Source organism: Protopterus annectens, chromosome 10.part0 (genome assembly GCF_019279795.1).
Source record: "Protopterus annectens isolate FY-2018-M chromosome 10.part0, PAN1.0, whole genome shotgun sequence".
Classification (NCBI taxonomy): domain Eukaryota; kingdom Metazoa; phylum Chordata; order Ceratodontiformes; family Protopteridae; genus Protopterus; species Protopterus annectens.
Genome location: NC_056744.1, coordinates 1,242,283,613 through 1,242,300,649, shown reverse-complemented (window position 1 = coordinate 1,242,300,649; position 17,037 = coordinate 1,242,283,613). Strand labels below are relative to the sequence as shown.

General features: G+C 40.9%; 1 protein-coding gene across 1 annotated transcript in view; it reads right to left on the bottom strand.

The window, feature by feature from the left end:
• Positions 1–1,384: 1,384 nt before the first annotated feature.
• LOC122814263 overlaps positions 1,385–17,037 on the bottom strand; it is a 170,731-nt gene continuing 155,078 nt past the window's right edge. Inside the window, exons 10-11 of the mRNA XM_044086857.1 lie at positions 5,274–6,297; positions 1,385–1,791 (exon numbers count right to left, since the gene is read on the bottom strand). Coding sequence (XP_043942792.1) covers positions 1,747–1,791; positions 5,274–6,297 — 1,069 coding nt within the window. The 3' untranslated portion in view covers positions 1,385–1,746. The remainder of the gene's footprint in view (positions 1,792–5,273; positions 6,298–17,037) is intronic.

Sequence of the window (17,037 nt, the reverse complement as noted above, 5' to 3'; positions counted from 1 at the left end):
AAAAGAGAAAGGAATTTTTTTTTTTTTATGAGAGAAATATACAGAGGAAAGAAGAGAGTGCCAATGATGGTATCTAGAAATACCATAAGGGGTAAAAGGAGGGACTACCAAACGTAGAAGAGAGGGACAGTACCAACAATGGTAAAAGGGTAACTACCAAAGGTAGAGGGTAGCAAGTAGAAGCAGTTTACAGGTGAGAGGTGAAATTAGCGAGACTGACTAAAAGGGCAAAGTTTTGAGAGAGAAACTATACAAAATACACAAATTTTCCACTTATTTTTGAGAAAGAAGGCTTGCCATGTCTGACGAGGAACATGGAAAATGAGATCTGAAGAGACTGTGAGAGGGGCATCATGGGTAGGTCTTAACTGAGAGTTTTTGGCTGGCGCGAGCTTAGAAACGGCTGTGTTGGTTCCGAGGACGGAACCGAAAGCCTGTCAGTAAGGAATAAATAAAGATTTACAACATCAGATGTACATTTTCCAGATGTCTAGTCATCCCCCCACACCCTATCCCCCCTACTAGCGTAGGGGCTGTTAAGGCACATAAGTAATATGCATCCTTGCTGTCTAGTGGCTCCTCCCACCCTAATTTCCTTACCATAGTCATTGTAGGTAGTTGAGCACAGCCTTTTGTTGTGTTCACTACAAGATGGTAGGACCAGTAAGGCTGACCTACATGGATGAGCATTTTCTTGATGTATAGATGAGATTTACAGACCCCGAGTTCCTATCTTTTGGGATTATTCAAAGTTAGAAGAGTTTAAAGGACAACTGCAAAAGATTTTTAATGCGTTTGGCAAGGTAGGTAGCTTCTAGCAGCAGAAGTGTGCTTATTTGTATGGTCTCATAGGCAGGCTTGGGAAAGTGTGAAATTGTTTTAATTCTGCTAGTGACCAAAAGGCTACAACCTGGAGACAGATGTTCAGGACTTCCCCATCTTTGAAAGACTTACCAATACTGGTGTCTGAAATTCATGATCTTGCTTCCAGTTTTGTTACACAGCACAATAGATGGCATAAATGCAAGCAGCATAAATAAATAAATAAATATGTACTGGATGACGGTTTTGGATTTGAATGGGAAAAAATGCACTTAAAGTGGAAAACAACGGCGCCACAGATAATGAGCAGTGGTGCAATACCTTTTGGAGGGTCTCTGAATTCTTTAAATACTGGAGATAATCCCCACCTTCATTTAAGAAGCTTAGGACTGAATTTAATTTTATATTTCACTAATTAATGAAGCTAACTGCTTGATAGGTACATGCCAGTTATTTGCGGACTGCTCATATACTGAAATTTTATTTATTAGATTATGTATGTTAATTTGTTTTTTATTCTTCCAATACCATATTTGAAAAATGATATATATATAAACATAGCTGGGATGTCCGTTATGTGTTTTATTGTTATCCTGCAATTTTGATACAAAATAAACATAAAAAAATAATTTCTGGGGAGCTGAGAGCACATGTAACTTTATGCCAGAAATACAATTATCAGCTGTTTGGAAAAGTAACAGTTCATGGAATTGAAGACTTGGTGTAATCATGTCCCAAAATTGAAGATGATCTATTCATGTCCCAAAATTGTTCATGAAATTGAAGACTGGCTATATTCATGTCCCGATATTTTTTTTTTCAAAGTGGTATTTTAGAAACTCATCAAAATCTTTTCAAATCTGTTATCTTGTGCTGACATATTTTCCTGGGTAAGCCAGGGATCTTTTTTCTGTTAAGTCCCGTCTAGAAGAAATGCCTTTTCCCTCTGGACTTTTTCACTTTCTTCACCTGGAGGAAAAGAAACCAAAACAGACTTACAGAGATAATGCATAAATATGATTGTGTACAGTTGCAAGCATGTCAACTATAACTATACAGAAAAGGAAATACCACATTGTCAAGTAAAATCATCAGGTAAAACAATAGCTGTTGAAATAATCATAGTGTCCTGTAGCCTATATGAATGTTCTCTGTCTACAGCTCTTACTTCTCTGCCTGGCCTTTCTGCCAGCTAACTCTACCCTCTACTCATTCTGGGTATGACTACTGCCCATTCCTTATTTCTGTATTTATGTATTCCATTCCCTGAACTTCTAACTTCCCGTACTTTTTTTTTCTTAGTTTGCCTCCTTTGCTTTTTTCTACTGTTGTATTTCTTAACCTTATTGCATCTTTTCTCTATAAAAGCAAAATACCAACCCTAATATACCCACTGACACCGAACAGCACAGTGACCACTGCCTTAAGACTGTTTCCTCCTAGTTGGTGCTGATTTCTGTCTGCTAAACAAGGCCAGACTTCAGTGCTTTAAAAATCCAGCTTAGTCATAATATAATAACTGCAGTGCTGTGCTAAAGGTTTCTCTTCAATTTTCCCAGGCTATTGTGTCTTTCGGCTTTTCCCGGTTAGGGGTCGCCACAGTGGAACTCCAGTCCGCTAATGATTGGCAGTAGAAACTGTTATCCTTCAGAGTAATTGACAAGGTCAAATGGTATTCTTTAGTAACAGCAAATTATCTGTTGGCACTTCTGTCATGTAAATCCACCATGTTTTAGGATCATTCATAGAATATTCATTACAGATGATACTTTTTTACACTTATTATTTCTCAATTTCTGAATGGAAAAAGCCCTTTAACATAGTGCATCCAATAAATACACACCTGTTTATTTTTAATAGTTATAGTGTGCTGTGTAATTTTAATATTGGATTAGATTTCTTAGTTTAAAAATCTATGCACGTATAAAACAACATTATTTTACAGATGTAATTTCTTCTGACTTGAAATGTGTTTCTTTCTCTACTAATTAGTTTTTTGACTGAAGGCAGCTGTTTTCATGCCAGTTCTATTATTTTAGGGATTAGTTATGGCTGGATTTCAGATTGTTATGGCTGTATACTCATATGGACATTTTGGCGATGTGTATTATGCATGAGGTTTAGTGGTCATTTCCCAGTTAATACTATATGGTTTGTTGCTCTACACTGAATCTTGTAACTTATTTACCTTAGAATATTTTTTGCATCTAAATGTACAACAGGTTTATCTATTTGAGGTTCCTTGATTCTGCAGCATTTTTAGTACATCCAACCATTTTCTTTTCTAAACATGCATATGAACAAAATACCACAAAAATTGAAAGAAATCATCCCACTTACTGATTTAAGAGAATGAGGTGTCATACTTTTATGATAAAAATAAAAGCCCTGATTAACTGGGAGATGCACCTCTACCTTTAAAATACTGACTGTAGAGTAGATACAGTAACGCCATCCTCATACTACTTTATTATGAGTATATATGTCAATGCAGAAAATGTCACATTTCTTTCAGACATTACAATAGCCTCCTCTCCTTACACTGGTATGCATTATCAGTCTATTCAGAAAATATCTCATTTCATTTAGGTATTAAAACAGCTTCCTCACCTTATGTTGATAAGTTATATGTGTCCATGCAGAATATATCACATTTCATTCAGATATTACAACAGTTTCCTCACCTTACATAGGTATGCTGTATCCATCTATGCAGAAACATCACTTTTCATTTGGATATTAAAATAGCCTCCACATCTTATATAGATATGCTATATCCATCTATGTAGAAAATATCACATTTCATTCGGATATTAGAGAAACCTCTTCACCTTAGGTTGATCCCTGTGCATAAAATACCATCAACAAGAAAGGCATTTTGCCATAAGCCATTTCAGAAGAACTCAAAAGTTAGCAGAAGTATTCCTGGAAAGTTCTGGGAGAACTTATAATTGTAGAGTATCACTGAATCATCAGGACAGTGGTGACATTTACTACTGGCAATATGTTATGTTGTAATTTACATAAACTGCAAATAACAGAGCTCAAAGAACTTACACTACAGGCAGCATACACTTGCCTGATGTTATAGTCTGAAACTGCTCAGACAGGTAATTAGAAAATCAAGGGCTGGGACTGTCAAAGTGAACTCAGAACTCATCAAGACTTATTGTTATCTGAGATGAACATAAATAGTGCTGCAGAACAATCCTTTGCCCATGAGCATTGTCTGGCGTTCATGAAAACAAGAAATGCAATGAAAGTGCTATGATCCTCATGAAAGCTGTGTAATTCTGGAATGAGAACAAAGTTCTCAGGAAGCTACCGTATGATTTCAGGAGTAGCAGCATTCTCAAGACAATTGCTTCCCACCAGAAGGAAGAGGCAGATGGACTACACTATATGAATGGTTAAAAGTTACTGGCTTACCAGTCTGATCTACCACAAGAGCTTTAATCTCACTATGATCTGCCATTATGATGAATACTTCAAACTACACTTTATTTATGAGTTCCTCTGGGCCATGAAAAAAATGTTGTAGAGGAAGACGAATGGAAGAAACAAACATGCTGCTCCTGGATGTCACCTGATGGATACTACTGTCTGTCAATCAACATTGTGTCATTAACACAAAGAAGAGAGAACCTTTGTGGTTGCACCACAGAACAAGACCACAAGCGTAGCATAATAAAAAATTAATACATAACACTGGATATCATTTGCCCAATGCCACTTTGTTTGCTAAATTTTTAACCGGTATAATGTACGGAAATAATCTAGACATCTGAAATGCCCAGCTCTGTTCTTCCACTACATCTACACTGCCATAACTTTACATACAATGACCTACATAGAGCTCCCACTTTGTAGCTGCTTGGGCAGTTAACAGAGAGTTACTAAGGTAACTACACTGATGAACGGAAACAAAGGTGGTATGCCATCTGCGGGACGTTCTCTCACTATTCCTACCTCTCCAGCCTCGGAACATCACCAACTAAGGATATCAGCACACAGATCTCACCACTGATTGTATTTACTTGAGTATTGTTACTGTATTCCTAATAAGTGACCACCTACTATTATGTATCATTAATGCACTGCTAAGTAATTGAGTGCCTACACTGTATTTCATTGTATAATGGGCATTATTGAAGAGATTTGCTCCCCAGGACTCCATCAAAAAAAGGTCTTTGTTGCTTAGTTGCACTATCTTGGTTAACAAATGAAAATAAATACATAAATAGCATTACAGGTAGCAGGCTGATTCTTAGTCTGTTAACATTTACTCAGTTGTATGCTACCATTAACACAGAAGTGCTCTGTATGGATGTTCCTGCTCTATGGAATAATACTACATAATCAAGATTCTCTTTTTATCTTGGCATTGGTGTACATGGTATGCGTATATTACTTTACATAAAAAAGGAGGTGTAAAAATATATGCTGGCTACCTTGGTTATCCGTCTGCGTTTGGCCTTCACTGGGATGTCAAACTCTGGAACAGAACATTCCAAAGTCATGCTGTTGTCGAGGCTCTCCAGCTGGCTTCTGTTCTTCCCAGGTGCTTCCAGCTCTTCTGTAAAGTTGTTCTCAAGATGTTCATATTTCCTTTTCCTTATAGGCAATCTAAGAATAGAGTTCAGGGCAGTCTCTGTGTTTGTTTCAGTTAATACTGTATGCTTGGTGCTCTCTGGGACATCTAACTCTTGAACAGAGCATTCCAAAATTGCAGTTTTATCTAGGCTGTCCAGGTGACTTGTCATATTCTTGGCTGCTTCCAACTCTTCTTTTTGTCTGCACTCATAATACTCATATTTCCTTTTCTTTATAGGAAGACAGTTCTGAGGAATGGTTCTGTTTATTTCAGTTACAACTGTGTGTTTGGTCTTCTCTGGAACAGCTGACCCTGAAACAGAACACTTCAATGCCTTGCTTTTGTCTATGCTACCTAGTTGACTTGTCTTCTCGTTTGATTCCAATTCTTGTTTCATCCAGTACTCATAATATTTATATTTCCTTTTCTTTATAGGAAGGGAGTTTGGAGCAAAGTCACTGTTTGTTGACGTTATCACTGCAGGACTAGTCTTCTCTGTGGCATCTAGCTGTAGAACAGAACATTCCAAAGTCAGTCCTTTATCTAAGCTCTTTAGTTGACTTCTGTTCTTCCCAGGTGCTTCCAACTCTTCCTTCATCCTACACTCATGAAGTTCATATTTTCTTTTCTTTATGGGAAGGGAGTTCATGGTAGTGCCTGAGCTCATTTGGCGTCTGGTCTTCTCTAGGACATTTGATTTTCGAGTAGAACATTTCAAAGTTATGCTCTTATATAGTCTCTCCAAGAGGTGTGCTATCTCACAAGGTGATTTCAACTCTTTTTTAATCCTGCATGGTTGATATTTGGTTTTCTTTACGGTTGTGGAGCTCACCGTGGTGCCTTTGTTTTCTGCTGCCTGAGAGTTTTTGCGCACAGGATGACTAATGAGGAAAAATAAGAAGTTGCATTTAAAAAAAAAAAATCACTGTGTATGTTAATGCATCACACAGTTAGCACACCAGAAAGAACAGCTTATGGTAATTGATGAATTAATATGAGACACTAGGAAAACAATAGTGATTTGGCAGTATGACCTGTAGAAAGCAAAATAAAGATGCAAACTAAAATAACAGGCTAGTGCTGTAAATTAATACACATATTCAAAGCTGCAGCAACAAGTTCTCTTATTGCCTTTCAAAATAACCTGCAGTGTAATAGGAACAATAACTTACATTAAGTAGAAACAGGCAATTTATATTCAAATAGAAGGAAAAGGAAAAAACTGAACTTTCTTATAAAATAAAAACCAGCAAAAGCAACAGAGACCTCCAAAGCAGACATCCAAGCAACCTCCACCTCCCCAACACAAACCATGAAACACATACTTCACAAAACCAGTGTGCCACACAATCACAGCCCTTAAGGCAAAATAACATACCCAACACACTAGTAATAGGTGACTCTATAGTTAGGCACACTGACGTCTCACTCACTAGGCTGAACAAGGAGAAGGTTACTGTTAGCTGCCTGTTGGGTGCCAGGATCCGCCACATAACACAAGCACTCAGGTCACTCCAGAATAAGTACAAATATGACTGTCATTGTCCATGCTGGTGTGAATGACCTGAGCCGTACCTCAATGGACTACATGAAAAGATACATTGAAGAGCTCTCTGACCACGTAGTCCAGGCCGGTATGACCCTGATCCTGAGTAGCATCCTGCCCTCACCAAGAATGATACCACGGTATAAAGAAAAAATTATCAATTTCAACAATTGGCTAAGCTTCTGGTGTCATTCAAAGGGGATCCATTATCTGTCAGCCTGGGATGACATGCTCGACAATCCATGCTGCTTCGCTAGAGATGTCTTGCACCTGTCACCCTTAGGCTTTCGAATACTGGCCAAGGCTCTTGCCACCCCCATAGTGCCTTTTTTAGGCAAGGCTCAAAAGACAAACCCACCAGCGTAAATAGCACAAGTAACAAAAAACTGAGGGTAATGCTACTCAATGCCAGAAGTCTAAACCTCAAAATGCATGCACTCAAGGCACTCCTAAGTATGGTGAAAATCGATATACAGTAACAGAAACCTGGTTTAAGGCTCCAGAGTGCACCCCAGCAGTACCAGGTTACAACTCATACCATACATTTCGGCCACAAAACCCGGACCGAAATACAAAAGGCAGGGGCGTATCCATATTCATCAAGGATACCCACACCTCCAGGTTAGTGGCACAACACGATGCTTCAGAGATCATCCATGTGCAACTAACAATGGGCAGAACTGCCATTCAAATTGTAGCTTGCTACAGATCACCCACCATGTCCCAGGACCCCCATTCCGCATTTCTAGAAACACTGGGAAACATAAAGGTCCTACCAAACACCCTGATATTGGTTGATTTCAATTACCCAAACATTAACTGGGAGAACTACTCAAGTACTAACTCCCTTGTCCAACATTTCCTAGAATTTATAAACTCAAATGCTCTGGAACAACTGGTCAACACCTCCACCAGAGGTGACAACATATTGGACCTGGTCATCACCAACATGGGCGACTGGTGTTCCACACCGGAGGTCAACCCCTCGTTGGTTAGATCTGACCATAAACTAATCACTCTGGATATCCATATTCCGCCCCCACCTCCAGTCAAAGAAACCACCGTGAAAAACTTTTCAAAGGCAAACTTCACGTTACTTAAGGTCGAGGTGGAAAGTTTCAAATCCCCCATGCTAAAGGATAATGCTGCCCAAGCTGCAAAATCCTTTACTAATGCACTCTACAGGCACCTACAAGAATGCATGGATCGTGCTATCCCAAGCAAAACCAAGACTCACTCCTCCAAGAAAAGGAAACAGTATGGTGGACCCCTGTCATAAACAAGCTATACAATAGAAGGAGGAAACTAGTACAGAAAAGAGTAAAATCCCAAGAGGGGAAGACATCCCTGATCAGTATCATCAAGAAACTACGATCCCTCATAAAATCATCTAAGGTTAGCTTCAAAATAAAAATTGCCAAGGACTCCAGAGATAACCACAAAGCATTCTTTAGCTATGTCAAGAATCTAAGTGGCAATTCCCAGATCTGCTCAGAGTTAGTGCAGAATGGCACAAAATACACTGAACCGAACAATATCGCCAACATCCTGGCAGACAGGTTCAGTGCAAACTTCACCCCCCTCTCACCCCCAAAAGGGCCCATAAACATACCAGAAGAATGTAGTGCCCCTGAAATCACAGACACTCAGGTTAAAACAGCCCTTTCCAAAGCCAAAAATACAGCATCAATGGGACCGGACGGTGTCCCAAGCTGCGTCCTACATGAGCTCAAAGATGAACTAACCCCTCACCTAAACACACTGTTCAAACTCAGCCTCTCCACAGGCTACATGCCCATAGATTGGTGCACAACAACGGTTATTCCGCTCCACAAAGGTGGAGCCACAACAGACCCCGGGAACTATCGACCTATAATCTTGACTAACTTGGTCTGCAAGGCTATGGAGAGCATCATCATGGATCTCATTAACAGAAACATTGGGACTGGACCCTACTCAGTTCAGCTTTGTTAAGGGTAGATCATGCCTCCTAAACCTAGTGGACTTCTTTGATGACAGTTACCAAGGCTATAGATGAGGGAAAGGTGGTCCACACAGCCTACCTAGACCTCACAAATGCCTTCAACACCATTCCCCATTCTGGTATTATAGACAAGCTCACCAGCCTGAACATAAACTCCTACATCATGAGATGGGTTGCCCACTGGCTCACAGACAGAACCCACATGTTTAGAGTTGCGCAAGCTAGGTCTGGCTCTAAACCGGTTACAAGTGGCATTCCCCAGGGCTCAGTCCTAGGACCCCTCCTGTTCAGCATATACTTCTCAGAGGTACAGGCAAACACAGGAGGACTATGGCTGACTAAGTTCGCAGACAACTGCAAACTAGGGCTATAATTGACTCTCTGGCTGACACAGACATCCTCCTTTGGAAAAAACATAGTACCCACAAACTACCACATAGGTTGTAGCCCCCTAAATACGGAGATGAAATAAGGGATCTGGGGACCCAAGTAGCTAGTAATCTCTCCTTTGATAATCACATTGCCAAAGTGGTTAGAAAATCCTTCTATGTGGCCCACCTAATCACAAAAGGGTTTGCATCCAGATCAAAAGAGGTCATTGTGCCCCTCTATGCATCACTCATCAGACCCATCATAGAGTACAATGCCCCATTTGGGATGTACTTTACAAGACACCTGCAACAGCTGGAAAGACCACAGAAGTACCTCAACAAGAGGATCACTGGCCTCAAACAGATGCCCTCTGCAGCTCGACTGAAGAAACTCCAGCTGTACTCGGTTGCATACTGCCTACTCAGAGGTGATCTCTGCCTGACATACAAGGCCATGTCCAAGCCAGAAATGATGGACATGCTCCACCTAAAGAAAACCATATCCCCTTGAGCCACATGCTCTAGGGATCTAAACCTGACCACAACAATAAATAAGACGTGCTGGAGGGACAGATTCTTGTCCCAGAGACTTCCCATGCTCTGGAACAAGATTCCAATCTACATTAGGTAGAGCTCCTTACTAACAGTCTTCAAGAGAAACCTTGACGAGTGGATGGAAAACAGGAAGTTTAACCCAGGGATCACTTCAGTGGCTCTGCTGGATAGAGGCACAGGGAACTAATGTAAGAGGGCAGTGAAAGCCAACACATTCCGGCTAGGCTTATAAATGCATCTGGGCAGATAGCCTAGTACCTACCTATGAACCTACGAACATATTTTATATATATCCTTAAATCAACCATACGTTCCTATCCTGGTGCATCATTTTCTCATAATCACCACTGATGGCTGAGCAGTAAAATCCAAATAAAATCTGATAAACACAAAGTGGAGAGAATCAAACATTTCCAGAAGTGCAAATTTGTTCTAAGAAAAGAAATACTTTTGGCGGCAAATATTACTTCCCAGTCCTTTCTCCATGCACTGCAGCTCCACCTGTATGAGTTATGCTTGAAGTTCTCCCAATTCTTTTCTCCCTCTTTAGTTGCACTCTTTTCCAGATGCATAATATATATGAGTCTTTTTTACATCATTTCTTAACACTTCATTAGCTTCACTGCATGCTCCTGGTAGATGCTTTTATTTTCTCATTTGAGACAGTATGGCTTACATAGGTTTCTCACCATAACAGTATATGAATGAATTCTACTAAATCTTAAAGACTATTGTTGAACTTTGGTTAGTAGCTCTTTAAGAAAGATAATCCTTCAGGGCACTTTTTATCAGTACTTTCTCAGGTTACCCATACAAGCTGTATCTCAGTACAAAGCTGAGTGGAAATCCAACTTTAAGGAAAAATCTAATCAGTTCTCAGAGCCACAGCAGCAGAAAGAGCACATCAGGCTGTGTGACACAGCAAGACGAAGGCCTGACTCTGACCCAACAGTTCCAACTCTCTAAGAATTATGGAGGGAAGGAGAGGAGTGAATGAAAGTGAGACAGTCACCTCTCCAGGGAAGGATGGGGTTTGTGTGCACTCAGAGGCACAAAGGGTGATGTGACCTCCCTGATATAGACTAGAGAGTTCACCACTCATAATTTGAGGAGAGGGGCAGGGCTGTATGGAGGGAGCACACCTTGAGGTGGGTGTCCACTACCATCAGTTCATTGCAAGTGTTCTTTCCCTGTACTTTGCTAGTTGATTGCATCATTAGGCCCAGGAAGGAACTGGGAAAACCTCTAACCACCCTAAAGGCTGCCTGGATGATGACCCCTCTTGGTCAGTTATCATCGAGTGAAGGAAGTGAATGGGATGACAGGTCAACACAGGGTATGACAGCCAACAGACAGCAGAGACAAAAAGTGCCCCCCACCACCACCACCAAAAAAAAAAAAAATTAAAAAATTAAAAAAAAAAACAGAAAAAACGCAGCACATTCAGTGCATAACAGAAATAACTTACAGATCTCTAATTATGGTCCACCACATTTCAAAAGTCGGTCTTCCCACGCTTTAACAAGACATAGAAAAGCTGACTGTCTCAACAGAACAGAAAAAGTCAACCTTCTCCAATATTACAAACAAAATAATTTATGGAAGGGAGGCAAGTCACCCAATGACTCACATACTAGGCTATATTCTTATACCTCCGAATCACTTAACACAATAACTCTGAGATCTTCCAATTTTGGCGATAACTGGAAAATGTATTTATTCCTATGTTTTATTGGCCTAAATTAATAGTACTAATACAGGCAAATAAAATATGTTTGATTATTTAAGGGTGACTGTTACCCTTCTAGACAAAGCTGTGTCAATAAAATCCATGTGCCCTCTTTACAGAGTACAGTATAATACTTTAAGGTTTTGTCCTGCTAACAAACTAGTTCCTGCAGTTTTCATTTTATCTGGCAGTTTTCTATTTTTTAATGTATGTGCCCCACACAACCCACTGATGACTCTGTGCCTGATCCTGCCATCTCCTGAGGTACCCCTATAACTCCATTATGGCAATGCTGGTCATCTCTCTTAGCCAAACAGATCTCATGACTACTTGGGAAGTCAGCCTTGTGGTGTAATAATGAGAGCTGTGGAGTGAGAACCCAGTGGGAAGGATCAGATGAATCATGGGAGCCATCATGTAGCAGTAGAGAAGCAACAGGAGATGTCATTAGATAAGTTGTGTCCCTCCCCAGACAATCTGTATGGCTTGTTAGATCGTGATCTCCACTAGAGGTCACACAGGCAGTGAACCCTTCCATACACTCCCACTGGGATAGGACAGCAGGTCATTGGCAACTTCATCATATTGCCCCTATAGTGATCCCAACCAGCTGCCCAAGCCCATTCCTAAAACCATCTTGCAGTTTTCAGCCTAACCAAATCAGTCTACAGATGTGAACCTTGTGACTTTGAAGAATTCTCTTAACACAGCCAGTGCCCCCAAGTCACTCCCAGAAAAAGACACGTGTGCCTCATCAAATTAACAAATGAAGAAAATAAAAGTGACAGAAACTCACTAAAGATGACTCTCTGAAAGAGTGGACACTCGTATTATGGCACTAATCTCAGTGCTGCTGGAGTATCATTTATATTTGCTTAGTAGGCAGTTCAATGTGGAAAAGTCCAAAGAGTTCTGGAGAACTTGAGAAATGTACTTAACCCAGAAAGTCTTTTCATCAGTCAAAACTTGATAGCAATGATCTGGTACCAAAACAAATAGGGGTTGTTAATTCCTTCATCTTATAGCATAAAACCTATAAATGAATGGTTTCCAGTCTGCAAGAAATTAAAAGTTATGCACTTACCATAACTTGGCATCTGTGTTGTCCATTTACATTCTTCCTCATTGAGGGGTTACTGATCCGATCCTTGGATCAGCAGCATTCTTTCAGACTTGGATCCTGATCTCCAGCTCCTCCTTCTACCCATAATGTCCTATACTTTCCCTAACTCCTCAGATCGAGTCTGAGCCTTACTGCTTACTGGACTATAGAGACAAAACGACAGAAAGAATCAGAGGCTCAAAATAGGAGCATAACTGTTCCAAAACGTAATATCCAAGAATCCTCTAGGAGAACAAGTTCGAGGGATGGCTGGGAGTGGTGGTGAGGAAGAATGAACATGGACAACACAAATGCCAGTTATGTTAAGTACATAACTGTTAAATCTAATGCTGTCCTTTTCTTTCTTCCTCACTGATGGGTCAAAGTCTCCAGTTACGTAGCTCTTGGGAGGCCTCAAGGAAGGATATGCCAGAGCAATGTTGAATCAAATGATGCCCTGCTTCTGGAGACAATGTTCAATTTATAATGCATCACAAAGGTATGACTCAGACCAAATGGCTGTAGGACAAATATCATCAATAGAAATTCTGGAGGAAGCGGCAGATAAAGTAGCCATAGATTTTGTTGAATGGGCTCAGGAGGGAGAGGCAACTCTAGACCATTGTTAGCATAAATCAGTGACATACAATCAGTAATCCATTTTGGCAGGGTAATCATGGAGACTGCTTGTCCTAAACGGTTAGTCAAAAAAAGACACAAATAGTTGATTAGACTTTTCTATGAAGATAGAAGCATAGTTGTCTGTGTACATCAAGTAGATGCAAGGTATATCTTCCTTTGTTAGAAAAATTGGGAAAGGATACTGGCAATTGTACAGACTGATTAATATTATTCTCTGTAGCAACTTTAGGCATAAAGGAAAGATTGGTTCAAACAGATACTCTGTCTTTATGGAATATAATGTAAGGTGGTTTGGAAGACAAGGCCTGAATCTCTGAGATTCTCTTAGCAGATATAATAGCCACCAAAAGATTGTTTTTCAAGACAGAAATTTCATTTCACAATTGTTTGCTGGCTCAAAAGGCTTCTGAGTGAGACTTTGGAGAATGACTGTGAGATCCCAAGGAGGAGAAGGATCCTTTATAAGAGGTCTAAGTAAAAAAATCCCTTTTATGTAAGGTTTGCATAATTTGGAAGCAAACAAGGAAGGTGATTCATGCCCAGTGTGAAAGTTGGATATAGCTGCCATTTGAAGCTTATAGTAGAAAAACTTGCTCCTTTTCTAAAAAGATTAGTAAGGAAGAGGAGTATGGCTGAAGTAGGAGCTGAGAAAGGATCAATTTTTTCCTTGGAAGCCTATAAGGAAAGTCTCTTCCATTTGCTTCTGTGGATTTTCTTAGCAGAAAGTTTTTGAGAGGCCAAAATTATGTCACACACAGAGGAAGCAAACCTGGGAAAAACATGCGGTTAGCTTGAGGGTGTGGAGACTGGTGTGCTGGCTCTCTGATGGGTGAGATAGGAGATCCTGAGTGGGCTCCAAAATCCAAGGAGGATATTTCTTGTGAGACCAAAGAAAGGGGAACCAAATATGACAAGACTGGTAGGGAGCAATGAGGATGACCGAGGTCTTCAGCCTGCTGGCCTTCTGCAGGAATTCTGGGATCAAAGGAAGCTGAGGATATACATAGAGAATACTGGGGGGGGGGGGGCAATCGAGAACTAGAGCATCCCTTGGTGACTCCCTTGGAGGGATCAGAGCGAAATACTTGCTGCACTTGTTGTTTTAGGGAGAAGGAAATAGGTTGCAACAAGGTTGTCCCCATCTGCTGAAAATTAGATTTGCCACTGTTTGGTTGAGGAACCACTCATGAACAGTCAGAGCAGACCTATTGAGTCTGTCTGCAAGAATGCTGAATTTCCCCGCTATATGGATTGGAATTAGAAAGCAGTCTAAAGATATTGCCCGTTCCCAGACCCTCATGGCCTCTCTGCACAGTGGATAAGAACGGGTTTTGCCTTGTTTGTTGATATACCAAACTACTAACATGTTGTTGGTGTGTATTGCAATAATCCCTAAAGGCAAAACATCCTAAAAGGCTTGCAACATTAGAAGGACTGCTCTCATCTGTAGGACACTGACAAGCAATCAGGTCTCCATGTAAGTCCAAGTGCCTTGGACCATCTTCCCTTTGAAATGCCCCTCCCAGCAGGGAAACATCTGTGGTCACTGTGGCTAAGGGGGGATTAGGTAGGAACAGTTTGCCAAAGGACAGGCTGTCTAATTGTATCCACCACTGAAGATGATACCTGCAAACAGGAGTTAGTCTGACAGGAACAGATAGAAGCTGGAAAGGAGCAGACCACTGAACAGCCAAGGTCCACTGAAGAACTCGCATAAAGAGCCTTGCTATAGGAGTCAAAACAATGGCAACTGACATAGACCCAAAAGCTTTTAATATCATCTTTGCTAGGGGGTATGGAATAGAGAATATATCTCACACCTGGTTTCTCAAAGATTTGATGCAACTTATAGGTAATGATTCAGAAGAGCACCTATGAATTCCAAGTTCTGAAGAGGAGACAGGTTTGATTTGGAGAGGTTTATTGTAATTCCTAGGGAGGTGGAGATCTGGAATAGGCAATCTTTGGCTTGCAGAAGTGGTCCCTATTAGATCATCAAAAATTCAGTTCAGCAAATGGCATTTTCGGTGCACTTACATCAAACATACAGTTTGTCGAACTGTTCATACCGAGATCACGGTACAGTGAAGATCAGAAAATTTGCCCTTTCCTCTCTGTAGTGTGATCTCAGAGTTGGTATATATATATATAATTAGTGAGAGGTGTGGGGGCGCAGTCCCCCACAAGAGTGGAATTCAGTGAATGGCATTTCCGATGAAATACCGCTCATTGAAGTGCATTTTTACTGATTTAATATAGACCCCGAAGAAGTTGATGCCTGGTTGGGGCAGTAAGAAGCCAGTCATCTAACTATGGAAACACCTGGAATCCTTTGAGCCTCAGGTGAGCTGCTAGTACTGCCATGCATTTGGTAAACACCCCAGGGGCTGTGGTGAGTCCAAAGGGCAGAGCCTGAATTGGTAATGACTGGCTGCCAGCCAGAAGTGCAGATGACTCCTGGAGTGCCTGACCTGAAGGTCTATAGAATGCTTCCAATCATGCTTGTATAGCAATGGTAGGATGGACTGAACTGTTACCATTTGGATATTTGACTTCTTTACATATTCATTCAGATTGCTTAGATCAAGGATGGGTCTCAGGTCCCTTGCTTATTTTGGCACTAAAAAGAAGCGGGACTAAGTTCCAATTCCTCACTGTTCAGTTGGAACCTCTTGAATGACTCTTTTTTGCAGCAGTTTTTGAATTTCTAATGCTACATAGTCCCTCTGACTGTGTGGAACATTGGGGACTTTTTTCTCAATACTGAAGCGGAAAGAGGAAAAGAAAAAAGGATGTAATTACCTCTGGATATTATGCTTAGCACCCAGGCATTGTTTGTTAATCTGGTCCAGATGTCCAGATGTAATGAGAAACCCTGGTTTTGCTGGCCTCTTCTGCCTCTAGGGTGGTGTCTACCATTGAAACTTCCCCATCTGCCTCTGAAGGAAGAATCCTCGCAATTGATCCTGAAAAGAATCCTGGAATTTTCGGAACCAACTCTTCTTACCACCACTCTGATTTCTGGAAAATGTAGGCTGAGGGGTAGAAAACTTGATTCCCAAAGTAGACAGCGTCTTTCCCTCCTGCTCACAGCAGGTAAGAGTGTCTTTGATGAATGAACCGAACAAAGAGTAGCCATCGAAAAGGGCATTGACAAATGACTCCTTCAGAGGTTATGAAAAGTCATAAAGCCTCATCCAGGCATGTCTTCTGATAGCAATACTTTACCTGGCTGCCCGTGAGGTTCCTTCTGCCATACAGGAAATAAGCATCATGGATGAATTAGCAACAGAAGCAAGAGTAGCCATTTGGGGAGACACTTTCCTGAAGTCCTTGCCCAATGTGGTTTCTGACAGAGATTTGGAAAATTCCTTACCCAAATCCATCTGCAAGTGGGTGAAATGTGTTAAGTAATTTAACAACCTCAGCGCAAAGGTCAACAAGGCGTAAATGCAGTCACCAAACCTGTCCATCACTCTGAACTCCCTGTTCAGTGGATGGACATTGGAACTCTGTTGGGCTACTTCCTTTTTGCTGGCCACTAACACAATCATGGCATCAACAGGGACACCTTTGCTCCAATGCAGTCTGCCTTTGGGGTGGAACTAAAAATTGATCTGGGTGCTTGGGGATCAGTTCAAGAGTGTCCGGCTCCTTCCAAGCCTGGTGGGAAACTAAATCAACAAGTTCAT